At 39.6% G+C, this 26209-nt stretch overlaps 1 protein-coding gene across 2 annotated transcripts in view; it reads right to left on the reverse strand.

Annotated features, from left to right (window-relative positions):
* GRIA4 (glutamate ionotropic receptor AMPA type subunit 4) overlaps positions 1 to 26209 on the reverse strand; it is a 376802-nt gene that overhangs the window by 38287 nt on the left and 312306 nt on the right. Inside the window, exons 10-14 of one of the 2 annotated variants that reach the window (XM_080817704.1) lie at positions 23124 to 23234; positions 15345 to 15551; positions 9391 to 9761; positions 7127 to 7325; positions 458 to 705 (exon numbers count right to left, since the gene is read on the reverse strand). In XM_080817704.1, coding sequence (XP_080673830.1) covers positions 458 to 705; positions 7127 to 7325; positions 9391 to 9761; positions 15345 to 15551; positions 23124 to 23234 — 1136 coding nt within the window. Of the gene's footprint in view, positions 1 to 457; positions 706 to 7126; positions 7326 to 9390; positions 9762 to 15344; positions 15552 to 20650; positions 21865 to 23123; positions 23235 to 26209 lie in introns of those variants that run through there. The other variant, XM_080817705.1, reaches the window with a different exon arrangement.

The raw sequence follows: 26209 nt of genomic DNA on the forward strand, positions 1-26209 counted from the left end.
AAAAAAAAAGTGGTTTGTTAGGAAGAGGTTGATTTCTTCATACTCAGAAACTAGTGGGCAGGCAGAATTTAAAAAAAAAAAAAAGTCATGATAAAATGTAGAATCAGTAGCTGACAAAATGAGAGTGCAGATTTGAGTGACCAAAAAAAGTTGATGAGACACAGAAGCGTCACTACCCATGTTTCAGGCCCACTGGAAGCAGCTAGTGTTCAACCAGTTTGGTTTTTATATGGCCTTAAAAGATATACAGGTCAACTATGATTAATTATTCCAAAATTTAAAAAAAATTACCTGACTGTTGATCAAAACATATGAAATGGAGAAAAAGAAAAAAAAAAACAAAACCAAAAACGAACATACCATGTTCACACACAAAACAAAACCACTGTGTCGGGGACATCAGGGAAGGTGGAATATTATAACAACACATGTTACATTGTTATACTATCCCACCCACCTTAATGAAGAACCCTTGGGTGTAGCTACTCCGTAGCCTTTGGAATCCAGATTTCCTCCCACTTTCATTGTGTCACACGGCTTTCGCTGCTCGATGTACTCGTTCATAGTGGACTCCAGGAGGAAGGCGAATTTGCCTTTGGATTTTCGGACCCGAGCTACTCCCTCCGCGGTCGTCCGAGTGAACACCGACGGCTCTGCGGATCGCATGTAGGTCCACATCTTTTCGTACACTGCTATTTTTGATCTCTGGAGGAAATGCAAATAAAATTAAATTCAGGAGAGAAGGGAACAGCATGTTAATAGTGACCGAACCGGACGAGGAGAAAGCCTTTTTTAAGTACCTTTTCCTGGTCCTGCAACTCTGGTCTGCCTGGCTAACCTGTTCCTCTCCCATTAGAAAGCTGTTTTACAGTTAAGGACATCACAGAAACAGCAGATATTTAGAAGTGATATTGGAACAAGCAGGTCCCTCTGGTCATAGATGATTACCCTACTCAGCTGCCTAAAGAACAACGTATTATCATTATTTTTAAAGGTAGGATGTCATAGAGTGCGGGACATATAAAATCGTGCCCGCTATCACAGTCATGGTAACCCCGGAAGGGGCCAACTCTGCAAAACTCCCTTTAATTCTGTGCCTGAATGATAACTGATAAGGAGTGCTGCTATACTGTTTTCATTTTTATCTTTTCTCATGCCTCCATGTTTTAATATGAAGCCTTCTAAGATGTATACGAAAGATGGTCAGATCAAGCCAGCAGCTGAGCACGTACCGAGGAGCAGACATAGTGGGCTTCAAACCCAAACGTCCATAACTCAAGAGGCAAACGCTGGATCCACCAGACAGCTGTGGGCTTTTTCTCATAAAATCTCCAAACAGAATATCCACTGACTTTAAAGAGAAGTGATTCCTCCTCCATAGGTATAGACTGGTTATACGATAAATGCCATGGAGATGACAAGTGCCACCCAGGGAACAGGGTCAGGGAGGGCCTGACCATGCGGGGGTGGGGGGACAGATAGTGAGCACACTCACGGTCAGGAGCCCCAGGCGATGGATGGAAGTGATGCATCCCTATACCCCACACCTGAAACTAATCTGACATCCTATGTCAATGACACTTCAAGAATAAGTTTTTTCCAAGTAAAAAGTTAGAAAAACTGAAAAGAAAGAAAGGCGATTCTTGTTTTCCTAGGATATATTTTGGAGAGTTAGTCTTTCTAATACCTTGACCTCAGCCAAGAAATCTATTTATTTCTGTCTATTTGGGCTCCATCTACTTTAGTCCCACTATTTAATTTACCTAGAACCTTCCGCTGGTCTCTGCATTCCTATTCGGTTTTTTCATCCATACAGACATTTTAAAGGTGAAAATACATCTAAATGAACTCAAATGTCCCCAGACATGTATTTAATGAGGTCGAGAAGCCTGCACTCTGTTTGATGTTCGATAATACAATGGTACACAGACTTCTGTGGTGCACGGGCATCTGTTCAATACCAAGATGCTAAGATTTTGCATCTCGATCCAAATAAAAATTAACGGACATTTCATTCAGACTTACATTTAAGCACGAGGGAAAATCCCAAGTAGCATGAATATGCATTTTATAGGGACCCTCCTTTGTTTATCAGAATAGAGTCCAGTAAGAGATGGATCTTCAATAACCAACAAGTATCCTGAGCAGCAAACTTAAGACATGTTTTGAGGCAAAATCAAACGATTCGTTTAACCAAGAAAGAAACCGATAAATGTTGTATTTAAAAGTTTGGTTTCAGAAGATGGAAACTTCGTAATCAATATCCTATGTAACAGTAAGAGATTTGCACACTTGGACACTATTAAAAAACCCAGATATTCAATGTCACTGTATATTCAAATGCTGGTAAATATCACGATGGAAAATAGACATCCTGTATTGTCTTATGAATGTTTTCACGTTATTAACACTTAAAAATACTGCCATGATATAGAGCCTGTGGGGTGTGTGTGCATGTGTGCGTGTGTGTGTATGTAACGACAGGTTACCTCTGGTTATAGAATTCCTTACATTAAGAAACTGCATACCAACTACTAAATAAAATTGCAAAGATTCTACGTGCATCTAGGACAGAGGAGCATCTGGATTCAGAACCCTCAGCTGTGGGATCCACTAGGGAGGCCGTTTGCCTGGCCCCAATCAGTCCATCTTTAATAACACAATTCTCTTCCAGAGAATGAACTCTGCCATTTTACAATGAGTTCCAAACTCTGAAAATCATAAACTGTCTCGATCACCAGATACAGACGTCCTTAACACTTATTCTGATTATTTCCATTTAGAGAAATGTTGGTAAACAACATCCTTTTGGTGTATAATCACTCTTCAAAATATACTGGTAACTTGAGACTTGTACCTAAAAAGATACAGCATTCCACAAACATTGCACACTTTGTCACATACACTATATTGAAAACAGAAGAAATTAAACCTATTATTTTGAATGGAAAATTTTTTTGAAATTTTTGAAGAATATGAGAGTCCGGCTAGTTATCTGGCAATTTTCCAGTTACTGTTCAGCATGTTACTTAAAGGAACTGGAACCACTAAACAAAATTAACACAGCAGGGTGGAAAAAGTATTTTCAGGGGTTGGTAATTAGGAAGATAATTTAGTTATTCCTTTTCAAAGGACTAAAGTACCTTTAGGCCACTGATACTTTTTAGAAGTCCATTTGTACAATACTAATGTGAAGGAAATTACTGTTGCATTTGTTTAAATATACTGAATTACATATACCAGAAATGCAAAAGAAGTTAAATTAATTCCTTTAAAGTTCAAAAGAAAGAGGAATCCACAGTGTAGTTGGGCCACACTTAGCAAAACCTTATGTATAAAAGAAATTGTAAAGATACAGCACCTGGTGGAAAGAGAAATAAAGCAACTCCTTCGGGGGAAAAAAAAAATCACACTGTCACTCTATGAATGTTTAGAAATTCTGATTCTGATTTCAAGGTGCAGGGCAGAGATAAGGTCACATTCACTTGGGGAAGGGAGTACTGGGGGCATTCAAGTAGGGAAGAACTGGAAATAATATTCCCGTGCTTTATTTGTGACCACAGTGAGTGTTAAGGAGCGAGGGCAAGCAAAGCTTTGTAAATTTGATGAGACAGGCTAAAAGGGAATTTCTGCAGACCCAGCAAACTCCGAAACACAGTGATAATGGGATTCTAAGTCCTTAAAATCTTCAGCTGTAATTATCTTTTTAAAGATCAGGCTGGGGGAGTAAATACGCCCCAGGTCATAAGCCAAGATAATACAAAAGTCATTATTTTTTTGATATTAGAGAAGTAATCTCAGAATTATTTCTTTCCTCACTGTGAAGTTCAACATAGGAAACTTGCTGATTTAAAGCACTGTTTTATTACTGAAAATAACTCTTGGAGTTTTAAAAATGTGCTGTTCTTTAAACTGCTCAAGAATTAAGTATTCCCGCCTTTCCGGTTTTTAATAGAAAACAGGTACAGATGTCAGGCATTCTAGTTAACATTAACATTGTTGCCAGGTCCCCGTTTCCAGCAGCTCAGGCGGCAAGGCCGCGGTTTGCAGTATTTGATAATCTTCTTTTTTTTTTTTTTTTTTTTTTTAAGATTTTTTTTTATTTTTATTTATTTGACAGAGAGAGAAAGATTACAAGTAGGCAGAGAGGCAGGCAGAGAGAGAGAGGGGGAAGCAGGCTCCCTGCCGAGCAGAGAGCCCGATGCGGGGCTTGATCCCAGGACCCTGGGATCACGACCTGAACCGAAAGCAGAGGCTTTAACCCACTGAGCCATCCAGGCGCCCCTGATAATCTTCTAAGCCCTGAGATAGTCATCCACCTCATTTACGCCCTCGCGGAGTGAGGGATGACTACAGCAGCCGCAGTATGAAGTCGGAGCTGCAGGGCCCATCAGTGCGTGAGCCTCAGGTGCACAGTAACGTCTGAACACCTCACCAGCAAGGCTGCCGTCAGGGACAGGTCCGGACGGCCCTTCAACGCCTCCACGTTCATGCTTCACGAGGTGCACAGAACACCGAGTTTTATAACGGGGCCAAAACCAAGGCATTCGGATTCATCTCCCCACCCACGGCCTAGTTCCTTCTCCAGTCGATTTGTGACTGCAACATTTTTTGGAAGCATGGGTACGGGTCACTGCCTGAGGCAGTTTAATGGAGCTGATAGATGTACCATTACTGTGTTCCTATGAGAAAACAGTTCTGACAGGTACAAAAACACCCTTCACATTCCACTGCCTCCACCTGTCAGACAAAATGGTTTATTTAAACCAGCCCATCATCTGTGGGACGGGAGGGAGAACAGGGCCTAGGGAATGAATTAGATTTTTATCAGAGAACCCACGTTTATGCCTTCCTGAAAGGGTGCTGCCAGGGAAAATTATTTTCTTGTCCCATTAGGGTTCAGACTGTTCTGCAACAATAAATAGCTTATACAAAATCTTTCCGGGGCACCTGGGTGGCTCAGTGGGTTAAACGACTGCCTTCGGCTCAGGTCATGATCCTGGAGTCCTGGGATCGAGTCCCGCATCGGGCTCCCTGCTCGGCGGGGAGCCTGCTTCTCCCTCTGACCCTCTCCCCTCTCATGCGCTCTCACTCTCTCTCTCCTCTCTCAAAAAAATAAATAAAATCTTAAAAAAAAAATCTTTCCATTTTAAAGCTGCCCTTTTGGGGGTGCGGAGGGGGCAGAGAGAACAGGCCAAGGTGACGGGCGCGGCCCGCAGGAAAGGCTCTGTAAATCCAGCAAGCAGCTTCCCTTCGTCCTCTACTTCTTATCAATGTGGTCTCTTATCTCCCTCACCAGTTTTTAGAACATGGAACACTTTTTAAAAACTCTATAAAGATTAGAAATAAACATTTTCTGTGTGTTCGATGCCGAAGAGCTGTACAGTGAGTTATTTCTGAATTTTTTTTTTTTCAGGGCATCAACATGACATTTCTTTCTCCCTTATCACTCAAGGCAGAATGATGAACCTGCAAATATTTACCTTATTTACATGAAATTTGGTCACCACTGCTCAGTAAAATGCAAGTGTGTTCCATTTTGAGCCTATGCATAATGGTTTCTAGGCAAAGTTAACTGAATTTTACTTACCTAGTTTTGGGTGGAAGGAGTTAGAAATTTACAGATTTCTGGCAAGGTACTATAATTGTGCTAAAATGTGTTAGAGCAGTATACTTCTATCAGGAAGCTTTAAAGACTGGGATGCACTCAGTAAGTTTTAAAAATTTGGTGAGTTAAGTTTATCCAGGGAATACTGTTAGTAAAATCTATTGTCATGAGCATTACTTACAGTTCTAGAAAAATCCGCAAATACTTTTTAATTATCGTAAATGTTTCATTATATCTACTAGCAATGCTCTCTCTAAATTGTTGACAAGGACACTGTTCACTGCCTGGTTTCTTTTGTAAACAAGCCCAATGATGGGTTTGACAAAACTTTTGATTGGTTTGTTCTTAATTCAGTATTATGTAAACACATGTAGTTAGATCCTCTTAAAAAAGAGAAATCTCTTATGAACTTCAAGTACATGACAGTTAAAGGCTGGCTTAAAGAGTACAGTGTTTTGTTGTTTTTTTCCAAGCTGAGTGGGAAAATGATAAGCATATGCATTTGAATGACAATGTGCTCTCCCAGTATTGTGTTTGTAAGCTACTTACTTCAAAGGGCTGTCATTAGTTTTACATGAAAGCTTAGAAAACAGGGAAATAAAATTCCTGTCTCCTAAATTAGTAAACATCTAGCCTGTAAGCAATTGAAATTAAACGTAAAATATCCTCGTTATTACTTGGGTAAATATTTGTGAAATTGTCACTCTGACTGTCTTTTAATGTTATGGTTCTGAAGTCACAAAATGAATCCTTATCTCTGACCAGACATTATCAAGTGCATATCTCTGGATTTAAGTACAAGCAGAGTAAAAGAGTTTCACGGATCAAAAATTCCTCCTCATAGTGGAACAAACAACTAAAAAAACAGAATGTTTTTTTATGTACCTAGGTACATATCCATATATGAAATTATTAACAGTTTGAACAATTCTATCTGTAAAAGCAGAGAAATCGGCACACATAATATCCTGCGGTGCCCAGAACTTAACGGTTCTGTTACCATTATTCTGTGAGAAAGCAAATGTTGTGCTTTGAAATCCATTGTTATGAATAGATTACAGACTCTACCTCACAGAAGGAAGTATAAGCTGCAATTAAGGTTTGGGGTTTCAAAGAAGTGGCAAGTTAAATGTATTCTTGAGACAAACAAAAAACCCTTGCTTTCACTGTTGTGCCCTTCACCCCCAAGCACATCTAAATTATAATCTTCCCAGATGCAGTATCATCACAGCATTATCAAAACTGGAACCTTCTGGATAAGTTGCACTCTAAAGTTCTCTTAATTACCTTTTTGTTGTTACTTTTCCTCGGGTCTCTATTGCAGTGTGAATAAATCAATTAGCTTTTACAAACTGAAGTGATTATAATACCCAAGTAGAAGTATTAGCATTAACCACAGCATTACTATCATATCTGCAAAACGTACAAACAGCTAGAGCCCATAATATAATGGTTGGCAGAAACTGTCTGAGTTTCAAAATTATGAACATTTCATGGTTAGTTCTTCCCTTAACTTACTCTGAAGAATTCTTTTGTTGACCCTGAATCCAGGGTTCCATAGGCAATTTCTGTTTGTTTGGCCAGATCTTCCGCACTTTCTATGGGGGAGACCATTCGTTCAACCGTCAGGAAAGCGGCGAGGTTAGCGGTGTAGGATGATATAATGATGAGCGTAAAGAACCACCAAACACCTCCAACGATTCGACCTGAGAGGGATCTAAACATGGATAAGATAATGCACATTTTCCTTTCTCTAACCAACATAGAGAAAGAAAAGAAATATCATAAATTCACAGGGTACGTTTAAAACCACGATGGCAATTACAGTTTTACCTTCTGTCTACTCAAGAATGATTCTATCTTTCTGTATAATCCGAGGCTGGGCACGCTACCTAAAGTATATGAATGCTACTGAAAATATGGAAAATGTTCCCTTTTTATTGTTTGTTCCCAGAAACGTGGAACTTAATGCCTTTCCTCCAGGTACAGGAAAGGAACCCTTACTGAAATTCACTGATACCCACCCCACTTTACATTTCAGCATCTCTGGAATTGGGGTGTAGCCTACACGTGATGAGATAAACACACTCGTGTGGCTTCATCGGCAGCATCACTGATCTCTTTGTGGTACATGAAACAACAGTGCGTGTTAACAGTGGGTGAGGTCTTAGATTTCATACAGATGCCCTGCTGAGAGGACCTGCCAGGGCCTTCCCACGGAGCCCTGCCAGGGCGGGTGGGACACACCGAATGGGGTTGGACCAGATGAGGACTCAGACTAGTCTCAGAGTGACCACCGCTGGGGATCGTTTTGTCTGTTTGATATTTCATTTCTGATCTGAGCTGAGGGTGGGCTATCTCCAAACATGTCTTTACATTCTGCCCTAAACAGGTTCTCTCTGCCATTGCCAACACGAGCGCAGAGTGTGACTTCTCAGTGCACTGGGGGATGCCGTTAAAAAACAGACACTAAACCTCAAAAGAAAAAAGTTCTCTCCTCATCCTTTCCCTGGTATCAGGGATGTGTGGGTAAGGTGGGTGCAGAGGAAAAGTGAGGATGGAATGAATAAAAAATCCAGGTAATTTTATCATTGATTTCACTGCCTGGGACCATCAGATTTCAAAATTCCTGGGACAAATTGCTTTTAAACATTTTTTTTTTTTTTTTTTTACTGTAAGAAAAAAATCTCCTATTTTCCATGACATTTTTAACTTTCAAATTCTCCCTTCTTAACCATTATTATTAAGTAGCACCTGTCAGTTTTAACTTAGCACTTGCTTCATCCTGGTTTTCAAAACCATCCCATGACTTGCTTTTGCTTTCTTTTCATTTGATTAATTCAGTTACTGACCAGTTTTCTATGTTATTGGAATTTAAACACATTTAGAGTTTTCCAGGGTCTTAAGGAACACAGACTGCATTGTGCCTAAAATGTCTCTTTTTGAGAAAGCATACATTTCTTTAAAAAATCTGTGTATTTGCGATGCTAATCTAAGTCACATATTTAAGTTCAGTTCATAGCCTTCTCCTACTTGCAGTTATTTTTTCTGTGGGAGAAGGTTGGTTTTTTGTTTTGTTTTGTTTTTTTTTGCAACAGGAGACTGGCTGCATTTCTGGCAAACGTAACTGAAAAATGTCTTAGTGGCATCCAAAGGAAGTGAACCATGACTCCACAGATACTGAAAAACATGTCTATTAAACCAACACCGTATTGACAATGCTGAATTTGCCCACAGCTTACTTAGCTCATGTTCTGTTACACAGAACAACGGATATCTGGTACATAATATACCGACTCATCAGGCGTTAGGTAAAGTCTATGGCAGAAATCCCCCATAAGGTATGTGGGGTGTAAACTGAGGTCAAAATTAATTTTTATAAAAAAGGAACAACAGCAACAGTAACAAAAAATTCTGATTTTGAAAAGGAGACCCAATGAAAACGAAATCTTAGTCTGACAATTTAGATTTTCATTCCCACCTGTCAGACCACTGAAGGCAATTCCCACCTGTCAGAGCACTGAAGGCAATACTAACACTGCGTGATTTCAGAGACTTCGGAGTGGTTGCCTATGTTACTTCTCCGCTGGGAAAGTTCATCATTGTTATGTGCCACATCTGGTGCTAACTTGGAAAAACTGGCCACGGTGGTACTCAGATTAATTTGGGAATTGCACACCCCCCCCCCGCCCCCGCCGGGAGATGAACGTGCGGAGAGACAGCCTGCACAACACTGAGAATCACGGGGCAGTCAGTGAGGAAGCAAGAGGTTTCAAACTAACCTGGGTGAAATGTCACATCCTTGCTGCATGAAAGCACCCAGGGAAAACCAGAGGCTGTTAAAGATGCCAAACTCATTGGGAGGCTGGTCGCTGGGTCCTTCCTTTCCATCCTCTGGCTCTTCCGTGTGCCATTCATATGGACTAAACCTGCTAACTAGGAATAAGACCACGCTGACACCAATGTAGGCAAACACTATACACATCCAGATCTCATAGGCCAGAGGATCCAAGAAGGAAAACACTCCCGGTTTAGATTTCTGAGGCTTTTTGATCATGATAGAGATGCCCAAACTCATGAAGGGCTTAGAGAAGTCAATGACCTCCTCTCGGACCAAAGTGATTGTCAGAGGGGCGATAGCAATCTCTGCTTTCTAGAAGAGAAGAGACACATGAAAACACAGAGGTTAATGCACTTCATGAAGCGGCTGGCACGGGGTTGATCCACTCAAAACTGACGAGTTATGCATTCACTCTACATTCTGAAGGGGAAGGCTAACAGCGAGCTGAGCGCGAACAGCGATAAACAGAAGGTGGACGGTAGATCGTTTTTCCAAGAGAATATACCCCGTGCAAGTGCATGAGATATTTTCACTGCTGCTGGCGATTAGATGAGAGGAAGAGACAGGGAAAGAGTGGATAGAAGCAAAAATGTACTTGAACTCAGATAATGTCTTCGTCTTTAAGGACATGAGCCGGGCCAGAGGAGGAGCCTTAACGGACTTCCCATATGGCTGGATTTCCGAATTTCTCGGCCGGAACTGCCATTATGTTGCAGCGTTTTCTGTTTCATTTGGAACGGTGCCACTGACTCATGACTTGGCCGTCCTTAATATTATGAATGCAAATTTCAAACAGTCCTTTTTTATTCCTTTCCAGTTGTAGGAAAACCTTCCCTACAGTCTGTGTTTGTAGGATGGAAGACACCTGCCGTTTGAGGACATTTTCCAATCCAGCGCACACACAAAAATCTGAAAATTGGCATTTATTTCTCCCTAGCCACATACTTTGATTTTATACTCTGAATTTCTAACACAGCGTTCGGAAAACAGTGGATTCAATTCTCAGCTCTTATGATCTGTAAGACACCAGTTTCTGTTTTGTTCTGTAAATCAGCCATTTTTCCAGGCCCATTTTCCATGTCTCCCCAATGTGGACACTTTCCTGTTTGCCTCATTGCATGACTGTGATTCTCTCTTTTGGAAAATTAAATAAAATCCTAGTGAGCATTTACTGAGGGACTATGTATCTGGCTCTGAACTAAGTATTTTAAATGGCTTCTCATTTAACACTACGCTAATCCCGTTTATCACTGTTTTCTAGATGATGGAGCTGAGACTCAGGTGTACACATCACGGCCCTTCTAGATCGGGGCTCACGTGTCTTCCACCAATTGTGCCATCTCAAAAAGTGAATGACCCTTTGGTCACGAGAACACTATAAACTGTTAAGTGATCTGCAGGTACAAAAAGGTTACTTGATTCTTCATTTTGAAAAGAACATATTTGGCATTAAAGTAGAATCTGAAACACGGCCAGGCATGCTCCTGGAGAGGCTGACATCTCCCAGGGATTCCTACAGACCCTCAGGTCACTGGCTCATGGGCCAGCTGGCAGTTCCATGCCAGGGCGTTGCGGTGGGCTGGTGCGGGGGGTACAACAGCCACGAGGCTGCCCACTGTGGGGCTCAGTGCTAACTCCAAGAGCCCTCTAGGGGGAATGAACTTAGCTTACCTCATCAATGCCCACATTTATGAAAGTCAAACTCACCGCTGGGAGGTTATCATTTTTGCCATTTTATTATTTGCAGAATTTTCATTACACAAGTGATATGAACTATCTATAGAAAAATGAGACGTAAAAACAGAATTACCTCCATTCCCTTCACCTGCTCTTGCTCGTTCTTCAGATAGGCCCTGCTAGACATGGTTTGAGCAATCATATTTCTCTATTCTGAAATGGGGTAGTATGAAACACTACTGTTTGTAATTTCTCTACTCAGAAGGTTATGATGAACTCCTTTTCATCTTATCATACATATTAAGAATCAAAGATTGCAAGTATTTTATTATGGGAAAATCTCACAATTTGCTCAACCTACTTATTATTTTAGGAGAGGCTTATGCTGTTTCCAGGTTTACACAATTTCCAACTTTGATGATGTGAACATCTTTGGAGACAAGCCTCGGTATATTTCATCATCATTTAAGATGAATTTCTAGAAATGGGATCGCTGGTCTAAATGGGACAATCCTTGCAATGGCCACGATACGTTTTGTGCAACTTTTCTCTGGGAAGATCACGCAAATTTCTACCATCACCAGCACTGTGTGGAAAGCACCTGTCACTAGGAATGCTGGCCAGCCATGTGTATCTTAATTCTCATCTATCTTTGCCAATCCCCTCCATGGCAAGCTAGATCTCTTTGCAGTAATCTGAATTTATTTTTATAAAATATTTCTCTTATAAAACAAATAGCCATTTTTCCCAACGCCACAGCTTGTCATACTCTGCCCCTATTTTCCATATGGTGTATTCACTTTTTACTTACTAATTTGTGAGTGCTTTTAAATATATTCCAGAAATTAATTTTTATTTTCTGTACACGTTGCAAATATTCTCCCCATTCAGTAATGGTTTTGTTTACGTAACTCAGTTCATGGCACTCTGCTGCAATATAGGAGTATTTGATTTTCTTGTAGCTATACGGGACTACCTTTTTTTATGTTTTCAGCCTTTGGTTTCATGCTCAGAAAAATTCTTCTCGTATCATATGAGGAGTCTCAATCATACAAACTTTATTCTTGTACTTGGAACTCCTTTCAGCTTTAGTTGGTATCGTACGCGATGTTGGTCCACTGTCGCAGGACAAATGAGTAAACGCAAACTGTCGCTGATGGGAAATGCCACCTTTTGTGAACTAAGCTGTTTGGTGTTGTGTTCTTAGGCAATGTTGTATTGACACGAGTTACCACTGACAAACGAAAGCAACATGGAGAGAAACCGAGGTGCCTCCCGCCTAGGGAACAAGGGGCAAGGGGAAGGCACACGCTGGATCAGGGTGACACGAAGGTCGATGGGGACACTTTTGAAGTCTGAAAGTCGTGTTTTGAAAGAGGCCAGCGAAGCAGAGAAGATACACCTGGGCTTTCTCTGCTCAGACTGGAGATGTTACATCTGGGTCTGGTTCCACGACCTCTCAGCGAGTCCCAGGGTTCGAGTATCTCCCACAAGAGCTGGCTAACATGTGGGTTCTCAAAGCCGGAGCGAGGCTCATGAGCCCGCGCTGTGACACAGACCACAGGGAACGCTGGTGCTGGCAGGACCCGGAAGGTGCTTGGGGAAATGCTTCCCTGGATAAAAATCCATGCACACGAGTATGGCAGGGCCCAGCAGAATGCGCACAGAACACAGCAGAGAGGACTTGGACTTGGTGCATGGGGGCCACAGGCGGGAAGGACCTGAGCAGCTGGGGGTTGGGGGGAGCATGGTCCTGTGCTCTGGGGCCACCACCAGCTGGCATGCTGAGGCCATGCGTGTGTCCCAGAACACTTACTCCTAACGATGCCAGTAACAAAGTGTGCGAAGAATAACGAAGCAGTAATAACAACAGGTTCAGAGTGAATAATTTTACTGTCTAATGGGCTTTGTTGGATAGGAGAGAATGGATGGAACTTCCCCTTGGGCCCTGGACACTGGGCATTTGTTCTACGGATTAGCAGTAAGAAAGTACAAAAATTAAGAAGTGCAGACTTGGCGGACACCAGGATGAAAAGCACCAAATCTGCAGAAAGTGTTAAGAGACATGGAAGGTTCCTTTTGGGAAAAAGTCAAGTGACAGAGATGAGAGAATCTGACCCCTTGCAAATGAACTGAGGACTGAATACGCTGCGTATTAATAAGCACTCTGCTATCTTCTCTGAGAACTGCTTGACCTTGGGACTCTGTGTTACTGTGACACGTGCTATGGCTGTAACTCTTGGTTGATGATGCCAATCTCTGAATATCACTTGTTTCTGTTACTTGAACAATGTGATCAGAGCCCTTGCAAAGGGGTGAGGCTGGGCTGCCCAATGGGCATGGACTCCGGAGGAGAGATATGTAATAACCGCTGTAGGAAGTTACTCAGGTTAGTTACACCATCCATGACTAACTGGTAATTCAAGTAGGATTTTTGGAGATGAAATACCCAATAGTGTTTTCTGAAGGAAATAAATTACTGTAGTTCTAACAAGTTGAATAATGTTTACATTTATAATCTACATATAGTCGGGGTGCCTGGGTGGCTCAGTCGGTTAAGTGGCTGCCTTCAGCTCAGGTCACGATCCCAGGGTCCTGGGATCGAGTCCCACATTAAGCTCCCTGCTCAGTCAGGACCTTGCTTCAACCTGTCTGCCTGCTGCTCCCCCGCCCTCCCTTGTGCTCATTCTCTGTGTCAAATAAATAAATAAATAAATAAAATCTTAAAAAAAAAAAAATCTACTTACCAAAAGTTTTACCAAAAGTTTACCAAAGTATTACCAAATAATAATACCAAGTATTACCAAAAGTTTAAAATATTACCAAGGGACACATGGTTTAGGAATCCTTTTTCTTTGGAACTTAAACCTCACTATCAAACTGTTCATGAGCACTGTGATAAAACACTTCTTGATTTTTTTAAAACTGCAAAATTTTTCTTCACTTAGGACAACGAACTAGTCAGTTCTTTTTAAATGGATATAAAACCAAATGACTGCTCTTTAATGCCAAACAATTTCCTCTTCTGCTGAGGTTAGAGCTACTGTATCAGACTGGCTGGAGAAAGTATGTGGCTTTGGGGTCTGAAACGCAGGATACAGAATCAGGAAACTATCCACTTGTAGTTCAGGCTTGGAAAGGGAGCCTCTCTCCAGACTTCAGTTACACTCTCGATCGTTCCATCTTTATTCTTTTCTAGGGAAGGAGGACGCTCATGTAATTATTTCAAAGGGGTCTTGTGAGGGTGACTCAGAGTGTGCTTTGAAGGTGGAATCTGTGAACTAGGGATTGGCTTACAGGACACCTCCAAATACATTTCAGGGTGTATGACTTATCGATTATCTGATGAATATAGCTTACTGTAAGCTCTAGGTTTGGCGTCTGGACTCTGGAACTACCACGCATCACCAGCACTTGGTAAATGCTGGTTTCATTCTGATACTTCGCAGGGATTGCTGACGAAAACGATCTTGTTCTCATTCAGGCAGGAATGTCTACATTGAATTTGCTCTTGGCTATAAATGCGTATACTCAGCATCCGGTAAAGGGAAGGGCTTGACGTGTATTCATGTGAGGCCTGCTATGGAATACATTCTGGTTTTTGCGTTTGGCTATGTCTCAGAAAATGATGGCATTGCATAAAGTTTAAACTTACCGTGTTCAACAGAACTCTAAGAATCTCACATTATTGCTGAATATTTTATAGATGCTAAAGCAGCTTAATGATTGCTTTATCAATTATATAAATGATATCTACCAGTAACCACAAGCAACAGGGACATAAGTAACTAGTTACAATAAGGTCCACCTTTATGCTGTTGGGGGAAATATGATCCTTCCATTATCAAGCAACATTCATAATAGATTTGTTCTGCAGTTCTTAAAAACAACACGGCTATGGTATAGCAGCATTAGGCTTTCAAGAATTATCATCACAGACACCGAAGTCAATTTTTTAATAGGACACCATATCCCAAATTTTTATCTTTCCTGATCTTGAAATTATGAGGTATTAGCTTCTCTCATTATTTGGGAATTGCACCATAACGAATTAGAGAAACATCTGAACATCATATATGCCTCTTTGAATGTAACTGCAAATTTGTTAAAAAAAAAAAAAAAAAAAAAGGAACAGGTCTTAAGAAATGGATATATGCCCAGGTGATAAAAACTTTCAGGTTTATGTAAGTAAATCCTTCAATAAATTGATTTGCTTACCCCGTAAACAAGTTCTCCTACCATCCCATTCCAGATTTTTGTGTCTGCATCCCTTGCTCCGTACTTTCCATCAGGGACAATGGCAATTTTATACTTGATACCAATATGTTTTGCAATTTCAGATGCCAAATCTACACAGTATCCTTCATACTTGTCATTTCCTTCAAACATTTCGTGATTTTTCTTGTACATAACATATGGGGATTCCTATAATGAGAGAAGTAGAACTGTAAAGGAGAAATTACAAAACATTCAAAAGTCTTTATGTAACTTTTCAGCTGCAGAATTTGACAAGATTCTATTTAATATACACACTGATTTTGTGTGGCTAGAAATCAATAATAAAACAGATGAATTTATAAATACACTAAGGAGTATATTCAGTTGCTTTATATTGGGTACTAAAAGGGAAACCTTTAAAACAGTTTCTACCCAGTGACTGTTACATATCGAGCACCGTGACTGCGACATGAAAAGTAGGTATTAGTAACTGTCAAGGGAAGGATAAGCCTCTCATCTTTGGCAATGAAATTAGTTATTTCTAAAATAGCTCATGAAATTAGAGACCATCTAGTAGTTATTCAAGGTCACAGGTCTCCATATTCTGCATCTTTTTTAGCCATGTTGAACTACAATCTCCTTTAGCAAAGGAGCTCAATGATTTTTCTCTGCTCTCTAGCATTTCGCTTCTCAGAGCAGGCACTAGCAAGGTTCAATGAAGAAATGAATTCATAATTTAAAACATTTTACATAGTTATTTGCCTTAAAGTGGCTTTCCTAAAACTGTCCAGTATTTTTGGCTTTAATGAGGGTTGTGGTCCATGAAGTTTTATTCTATTATAAAATATGTCTTCAAAGAAAGCTAATAATCCCCCCAACTGTGATAGTCACACACTTCAAGTGATATTCCTGTTTAGTTTTTGAAGTAAGATAGAAAATAGGATGAAGAATTACTGTGAAAATCCTTATAAAATTTAAAGACTTACTTGTGGCTAATAATAACTAGACAGTTTTTAGTTAAAGCACACACATACACACACACATGCACACACGCACCCCTAAACCAAACCATTTAAAGGCTGTGAACTAAGAGACACATTAGCAAGCAAGCACCTGATTTTATAAATGGAGCCTAACGCCACCAAAAGATAGGTCTGGTGAACATGCAAGATAGACCTGCTGGTCACACCTCAGATTTGCAGACAAGGAGTGGCCACCTTTAGCCACAATGTCACTGAGATCATGGATTTATATTTTGTAACATTGTAACATAACATCCACTGAGTAATTTTCACACAAAATTCTTCTCTCCCAGCACATGTGTATTTGGGGAAGTTGAACTTGCTCTAAAACTCTAGATTAGACAGTATTTTATGTTGCATTAACACAGCAGTATATACAAGTTCTGATTTTAAGTACTTTGTAATTACAGACACTATTTTAAGAAACTTAATAAAAATGTAAATTGCATGATCCATAACTTTCTCATCGAGATGCCTTAAATAACTCTACCATGGGCCATTGTGTAGGGCTGGTCCTCAAATAATTCTGCCTTAGGCTAACATAGTCAAAGGACCCAGAACTCTCTCCTGTCTTTGAAATTGATGCATGTATTAACACCGGACTTGGGTAAAGAAAGTTTCTTCACCTATAAAGTTAAGATAACTAATTGCCTCTTCTTCAGATAGATGACAATTATTTAGTAGCTTACGGAAAACATCCTCCAAATATAAAGGGTTTTGAAAATTATAAATGTGGTGAATTGTTGCAAAGCAGTGTTAATGCCTAAGAGATAAAATATTAGTAGTTAAAATGAGCTAATCCTTTCATTCTCTTTTTCTTGTGACAGCTAATTAAAATGTGGAAGTACATGTAGAGAAAAGCAAGATCCATGTATTTGTAAAATGCTTAAAACTATAACTGAAATGGCTGTATAGTTATCACTTACAACTTTCACTATAATAAACTTAAGAGTTTTCCAGAGTTGCACAACTATGGCTCACATTGAGTACTAAGACTGAAGGTCAATTCTAAAGTGTCTGGAATACTTGAACACTTAGAATTTCAGCCCTCAAATATATATATGACAGTATTAGCTTGTGTGCATGTTTCTTTAGCTAGAAATCCCACCTCATTTGCTAAATTCCCTCTACATTATACAGTGAACAATCTGCTTTATTAAAAGCTGCACTTATATTATGTACTCAAACATTTACTAAGCACCCACTGTGTGCCAGGCAGTTTGCTGGAAACTAAGGGGTACAAAAATAAGTAAAATGTGCCTCTTGTCCTCTTGTGATCAAGATTATAATTCTTTGCAATAAGGATAAAGGAGTAAGAGTGAGGGGGACAATCATAAAATACAAGAGTGAAAAATAAGAACAGTTCTACTTATTTAGGGCACACTCTGGATCAGAAATCATGCTAAGTTCTTTAATCGCGCCCTTCACTTACTTTTCACACTGATATTTCGAGGTAGGCACTTCCCTTTTGCAGGGGGAACATTTGAGTCTCAGAGAGGGCAAGTAAATTGTTCAAGTTCACAGAAGTAGCCAATGTGGGAACTAAATCTGTAGTCTGAAGTATCTGGAAACTGCTGAAGCTATCAACGCATTTGTCAAAATGCGTGCAACTCTCCGAGATTTCATATGATTTAACCAGGGAGGGGACAAGTTTAAGGACATGAATGTCTGTATTATGTGTAAATGATATATGTTCTATGAAACTCTGGGTCCAGAGTGTAGATAAAACCTTTCCTCCTCATATTGTCTGGTACCTATAAGGCACTCCATGAATAAAAAGATTTCCTGGCACATCACCGCTCCCTAAATGGGAATACCATTTATGGTATTGGTGAAGTAATTACGTTAGAACTTCTGATTCAGGTCTTCAAATGGGAAATAATTATTAAGTGCGAGGCCATCTCTTCTGAAATAGACATCTGTAAATCTGAATAAAAAAATGTATCTGGTGTTTTCTTCTCTCTTTTTTTTTTCAATTCCCTTTTTGGGCAGCATGGGCCCATCGGGGTCTTTGCTTTCCTGCCAAAGAGACCAACAAAGACTAGAAAACCTTCAGCTTACTGAAGACGTTACTTAGAAACTGAGCCAGACTGTTTGCATAACCAGGGGCATGTACAATTACCGAGACTCAGATGAGTGAGGCATGCAGCATGAGAGAAATAAGACCGTCACACTTGGGGAGGTGGGAGAACAGGCCGAGTGAAAGACCAGGCTTTTCTTGAACAAAAGCTCTCCTGGTTGCTCGGCTCTCCTCACTTTCTTCAAGTGTGTCTCATTTTGCTTTTCTTTCATATTTTAATACAAGTAGCAGATCCTAAATGTTCTCCCAACCCCCACCCCCCGCACCAACCCAGCCTGATAATTTTGCCCACAAGTAGCCCTTCTGACTTGCATATTTGGGAAGGATTTAATACAAATGTTTGGGGCTACTACAGGTGAAGAAAATGCCAAATCTTTTCAATATGATAGAAAATGAGTCCTAGCCAATCGCTAAGGAGGATGTGTGGGGCATCTTCGATAAGGAGCCCTTATGGAGTTCAGGTATTTAACTGTGAATAAAAATGGAATGATCAGAGAAGTGGAAAATAACCTCTTACTTCTGCCCTAAAAGTCTAACCTACCATCCTTAATATCAACTACTGTGCTCTGCGGAATGGTAATTCCTCAGAAGTTATTTTAAATGCATTACTTCTTAGTGATTATGAGTTTATTACTAAAATTTCCATAATGGGTAGTGTTCCACATCTGCTCTGCTATTTCAGGAAAGAAATCAATCTCTGTCTAAACCTGCTACATTAGGGCTTGCTTAAGAAAATGTTTGTGTAAATGAATTAAGATGATTTTCAATCAATAAAGTACTTTCCTACTGAGGATTTTTTCAGATTATTTGTATTTGGCAAAACTTGTTGAAATAGATACTTATTAGAAAGGCTTTAAGATTTTCTAAACAAAAAATATAATGATTTCAAATACTATTGAAAACAGTTGAAGTAATAAAATCAGTAATATTAACCAAAGTTATTTGCTGTGTATTTGCCTTTCTCCAAAGAATCTTACTGGGTGTAGATAATTTACCCCATGGATAAAAATTTGTAAAAGGAGAATTAACAGGTTATTATTCAATTCAGAGAAAAAAAGGAAACTGGATGGCTATACAGCTTTAAATTTATTCAAGAGAAGGTAATTCAAAACTAGTTGAGTACTTAGCCCTTTGGAGGCAGGTGTATGCATGGGGAAAATTAGTATTTAGTGCAAGGAGGAAAACAAGTATACCTATTTTTGTATATATATGTACATATGATATAAAAATATATGTGTGTATTGTATATGCACATGTATACACGTAGAGGTCAGCTATAAAATTCTACATAGAGAAAATAAAATATCAAACATCTAATGAAAAGGTGTAAGAAAGTAACCTCTAGAAAGATCGACTGTGATAAGTAAAACTGCTTTCAGGTTTTTAACATAATTCTAATACTGCAGGGAATACATGTGGATTTATGGAAAATCTTCCTAGAGGAATGTTAACATTCACAAGATGGTAAGAAATAGCTTCTTAGCTGAGTAATGCATCATAAGCATCGTTTAGCTTCAGTCATGAACATCTGGGGGGAAATGGGCAGGACTGAAATACTGCTTTATCTCTCCTTTTCCAGAGAGTTCAGCAGCCAGAGGACTGAGATTACATGTCTCCCTACTGCACGCCGCCTTCCCCTCAACCGCTGAGCCAATGCATACTGCACGACTCGGATCTGGCTTCCTTCAGCGGCTGACAGAAACTATTACTGAGGACGGAGAAAGTTAGTAGGACTCACAGTCTCATATACAATTACAGCTTTATCAAATTTTTAGTCACTACGTCTTAAAAGACAGAAAACAACATCTGAACTCAAAACTTTAGACCTTTCACTCTTGTAGTCACGATCCTCATGGGAGGCGGCTGCCGGTGGTACTTTTATTTGGATTTAGCCAAGTTAACAGTCAGCATGACCGTATTCAGGTAGAATAAATGAGACATTAAAATGAAGACCATGTTATTGACAGACAATATTGTCAGAAGAAAAAAATAAATTTCAACAGTACAGGAAGCTGGAGGCCCATTTTATTTCAGAATGATATCTAGTCTACATATCTATTGTTTGTTGTCTGCTTTCTTTCCCTGGAACAGAAACTCATTTGAGTGCAGGACTGTTGTCGGTCTCGTTCTCTAGCATGTCCCTGGGCTTACAGTGGTGCCCAGCACATAGCAGACGCTTAATAAATATTTATGGATGAATAAATGAATTTCTCAATCAATTTTATTTAACAACAACATATATCGTTACAATGTATCAACATATAAATAACAATATACACCAAGGAAAGACAAATGGGAAGAACAGCAACGCCGCATCAATTTTGATCAAAGTGCATGATTTCCAGGGTGGCAACACTCTCAACCTTGTGTGTCTAGAGAGCTGTCTTGCACATATGAACGATGTCTAACCAGCTCCGTCTGTGTTGGGAGTTTTCAGCTGAATTTGGGAGATTATTACATGCAGGTGCCAATACCTCATTTTTTTCCTACAAGGAATCATTATTTCTTTCAACATGAATGAGCTGTGGAGCTTCATAGGTCCCGGACGACCATTTTCAACAAAGCAAATACAAGGAACACATTTAGGGAAAGGATTATGGTATCCTTTTTTTAATTACTGAATGATTATGCAATTGCAAAGCCCAAAGAGGTATTATTATATGAAGATTACATTTTTATACAAAAGACAAATACTAGTATTGCACTATTTTGATAGCAAAAATATTGATGATATCATTGTCAAACAACAGCTTTACAGAATATTCTTCATATATAAAGGAAACAACTAATGTCTCAATCATTTTAACTTTTTTGGTAGCATGCTTTCTGAAAATGCTCGCAAACTGATTCAATATTTTGGTTTCAAGAATTCTATCTCCAGCCCCCTTAATAACCGGGATGGAAAGAAGATTCTCTACATTATACCTATAATGCACATTTAGACACTTTATTTCACACAGAACAGGCAAAATTTCAAAAAACCTTTAAAGAAAACAAACAGTATATTCAGAAAACAAGCACATAAATTCATAGATATTTACTTTTAGAAAACCTTCACTTGGAATTAGGAGTGATGCAATTCCAGCTTTATGTACAATGACCTTATTTCAGGATAGGGGAATCGCTTTGTCAGAATTGCTAAGTGATTCTCTTTCAGCATCTATATATTTTCTTGAGAAACATGAGGATTAATTCTTCTTTTGTTCTAGTACCTCAGAAAAGTCACAGAACCTAAAAAAAAAATTTTTTTTTTTTTCTGGTAGTCCAGAGTTGGTCATCCAAGAAGAATCCCACATGAAAAATTAGCTTAAATTTACTACAGGAGAACAAGACTTGAGCCTTAGTTAGGAATGGTCGAACAGCGTGGAACTCATTTCTTTCTTGATCAATCTCTTAAAATAGGATTCTTCATCAGAGGCTGAAAAGAGGAGGACTGTACTGAAGTATGACTTTCCATTACTGTGTCTTTTTAGGAAAAGAAATATGTATGTTTATATATACTGCTTTTCAAGTCCCATGCAACCATTACACAATTAAGCTAGAAGGAGTGTATTTTGCACTCTTACACAAAAACTGCTGTCGGTTGGCTTGCATTCTAAAATCAAGTTCCCATCAAGTCTCAGTGGAGTAACATGGCACAGAGGATGCTCACTGCAACATATGAACACTTCTCTCTGGCATTTTCATGCTTTGACCTCAGTGCCCAAAGTTTTGGAAATAATTTGACGTTACTAAAAACCAAAATTACATAAGCTAAAAGCTAAATAACATAAAGTAGTTCCACTTTATTTAGAGTAAGGGCTTTGTAAATAATTAAAAACGTGTTCTGCCTAACGAGACGGAGCTGAGGCTATAGGTCACCGATTGTTGATCTCCTTCGACCAGCGTGCCCTCAAAAGGGCACGCTTGACTTCAGTAGTTTTCTGTGATTGGAAAGGTAATGTCTTTACGATCTCTTTGAATGAAAGCACTTCCTTAAAATTTAGAGTCGTTTTCACTTTATGATGTGACAGAATGGAGCAATCATACTTTCCTTAAGTCTTAGGAAAAGTCTGGTAAGTTTATTGTGTATTTGTCATCGGTCAATGAGAAAAATAATCGGTGCAGAACACCATTTTCACATTAAAAATAGAGAACAAAATTTATTTCTAAAGCATTTAGTTGTATAAAACATGCTCATTTAAATCTTTACATTCATAGCCCCACTATTATAAACAGACAATGCATATCATTATTCAATGATTAAACTCCTTGAAAGTGATCAGTTTTAACACTATCAACTATTATTACACTGATGTCATAAAAAACAGAGTAACAACAATAATGTGGTGTATTACCACATGTTTTTATGTGACTGGTTGCTGAGTCTTCATGTTCTCTTTTGTCCTTTGGAATGTTAGCATTTCATCCATTTCTAACTAGGGCGTGACAGTTTCCATCTTAAACATCTGAGCGTCTTTCCAAGAACAACATTGCAACAAAAGATAATACAAATGAAGGTACTGAATGTATTCAAAGGTCAGGGCAAACCTATTCAGAGCCTCAACAGACTTTTGCGGATCAGAACACCCATGTCATCCCAGCTATGATGCAGCTCTCATGCCATTCACCAAAGCTGGGGACTTAAAACTGCCTGTGGACAAGACGGAACAGCATAAAGCATAGACCAAAACTTACCATAATTGTGGTTACAACCACCGTTCTGTTCTCAATAGCTGCCGTGTCATTGCCAAGAGTGGGCACATCTTGAATCAAGACCAATTTATCCATGTCATTCCAGTAACCGACCTGCCAAACAGAGAAAATTCTTGAAAACACATTTTAGAACAGTTTTCTCTAGTTCTTTCTGGAACCATGAGGGGTATTAATAAGCAAGCAAACAAACTTAAAAAAGAGACAAAAAGGAGGCTTTGGAAGCCTTCTTAATTGATGATGAGCCAGATACTGCCTGGTTGTACATTTGGCAACTTTACAATTTACAGTCTTGGACAGCCAAAACATTGGGGAAGGAGACATTCCGAAAAGAATATGGATACAGATGGAATACCATTTTATGTCGATCCTCTCTTCTAGTGGGATTGACTGGCACCCTCTAAAATTAATTTACATGATTTTATCAATGATGTTACAGGTTTTACCATAAAGGGAATATGTACAGGATATTTTTAAGCAAAAAAGACTTGCATATATAAGGCGATATAGAAAGAATTTGGGGTTTTACATAACCTAGCCACTGGGTAAAAATCTAACCATTTCTAAAATGCTAAATACATCAGAGGTTAATGTTAATGAATAATATTTTCACTTGTAAAGATGACACTTAAATTTGTATTTTTAAAATTTTTAAATCCTTATATTACTTTCTCATTTAGAGGAGAAACAAAGTCCTTTCTGTAAAATATATTTAGCACTTAGTTAGGTACTTTACAAAGTAGTAAACTCTAATGGGGTCCTAAAGGAAACTGAGGGTTCTTTGTATCGTGCCGACTACTCAGTACTAGGAACGGCTACCACTTAACCGCTTGCTCTGGGACAGAGTCTAAATATGCATCTAAAAGTTTACAGAGTCTGGGGGGCTCAGTTGCTGAAGTGTCTGCCTTCAGTTCGGGTCATGATCCCAGAGTCCTGGGATCGAGTCCCGCTTTAGGCTCTCCGCTTCTCCTTCTGCCTGCTGCTCCCCTCCTGCTTGTTCTCTCTCTCTCTCTGACAAATAAATAAATAAATAAATAAGATCTTAAAAAAATTTAAAAAAGAGTTTATACACACAGCAAATGAAGAAGTAGGTGCAACTGTGACCCACACGTCGGAGATGAGGACCTTAAATAACAGCAGGTTACATACACTGCATGAGGCGATCACGCTCCAGAGGGGCCAGAGTTCCCAACCAAGTTCTCTAAGACACCAAGTCCACACACTTGGTTGTGAGGCTCCACAAGCCCCCCCGATGTGTGTCCACTGAATGCGTGCCAAACTTCTTTTTCGAATGTCTGGATACACCTGATCAAACTCCTGTGTCCAATACAATGTATGTAACTCTTTACTGGTCTGTATTTGCTGTTTGTTCTAATATGTTTTGGGAGTCTCTCCTGGCTTCCTTCAAGTTTCTTGACTGTCGTGTCAGTATTTGTGAATGTATTGAAAGAAAGTAAGCAGTAACATGTCAGAAAGAGGCACTGTCCATCACAAATGTCACAGACATAATCACAGAAGAGATGGAGGAAATGAATTTTCATTAGTATGGTTTTCGGTAGCTCTTAGTTTGATATACAATTAGGAACATCTATCAATTCAGCAACAGTTTTCAAGTGTCCATATGAATCTATTGGTAGCTGATATTTATTTAATAACTCAGTGAAAAAGTTAATTTAAAAACAAGTATGCCTTTGAGATGTACATACATCCTCATACAGCTTCAATTCCTACAGGTATTTATAAAATAAAACAACAACATGTCAGTTGCCTCCTGTTAACTCTCCTTTCCTCATGATGACTTACATGACATGAAAACTACTTAGCCCTTGGTTCCAAGGCAGCTGACCTCCAGATCTCAGCAGCCCATTCTCTGGGAAATGTATTTGTCCTTACTGATGAATTCCCACAACAGAAAAACCACAGATTTGGGATATTCTGAAGAGTCTTCAGATGTTGGCAAGACCTTGACATTCTGCATTTAAAACAGCTTCACAACTGTCTACCCTTAAAACATAAATTATTTAGAAGTGCTGAAAAGCTGAACTAAAGAGCGAAATTCTACCTAACTGTACGTGTTTGCCTTGTATCTACTTGCAATTCTGTGAAAAAAGGAGGCCGTGGTTTGGGGTATGGGACCATTCACGCTAGATCCCACTGGGCCAGAGATGCACTGGGAGGTGAGTCAATCAGAGGGTCACTTCCTGAAGAAAGGAATCCTAAAGTTTGGACCTGGAACCTCACATGAGATGGGGTTTCTCTCTCTAGTTCTTCACAACATTTTACAATGTACTAAGAACTTTCCCCATGCCTGGTCTCATTTAATCAGACAGGGAAGTGGGCATTTTTCCTAGAGACAGAAACTGGGTGAAGAATACTTCTGGAACACTGGAGCAAAAATGTTTGTGTTCAAATCACTAAACTGGAGGTTTAGTCAGAAACATATTTGTCTTCTTGGGACTCCTAAGGGTGAACTGTGCATAAATGCCAGCACACAAGGCGTAGCCGTCTCTGCATTTACAGTGGCCCTTGCCTGCAACGGAGGGACTGGGTTCAGGAGGAGCTCCTGTTCCACTCAGAGCTTGTTCCTTGGAGGGCTGACAGGACCGGACCTGCCCCCCACAACAGGGCTGAATTCTCATCTCCACCCTAAAGACAACTCTCAGGGGCTCCGGGTCTGACAGTATTTCACAGCCATCAAGAAGCGAGCTCTGGAGCTAGGTGAGCCCTGGTTTCTCCCTCCCTCCCCTATGTCCTTTGAGCTGAACATCCCTGAACAGGTTCCTTGGTTTCTCAGAGCCTTACTTTTTCCTCTTCTTTAAAATGAGAAAAGATTGTATCTCACTTTCACGTTGTTGTGAAGATTCAATATAAAAACGCACATCAATTTTCCATTTCTGCGCGTGGCATATCACGTGCTCTCAACATATAAAATGTTTACAATTAAGAGCTCCTGCAAGCATGCACATTGGGTTTTAGGGCATTCCATGGGGGTCACTGGGCTGGGGAGACTCTATCCCACTCAGGAGCCAGGACTTGAGAAAGAGCTGGAGTGAGTCCCTCAGTCAGTGCTC

The sequence above is a fragment of the Martes martes genome (assembly GCF_963455335.1).
Source record: "Martes martes genome assembly, chromosome: 10".
Taxonomy (NCBI): Eukaryota; Metazoa; Chordata; class Mammalia; order Carnivora; family Mustelidae; genus Martes; species Martes martes.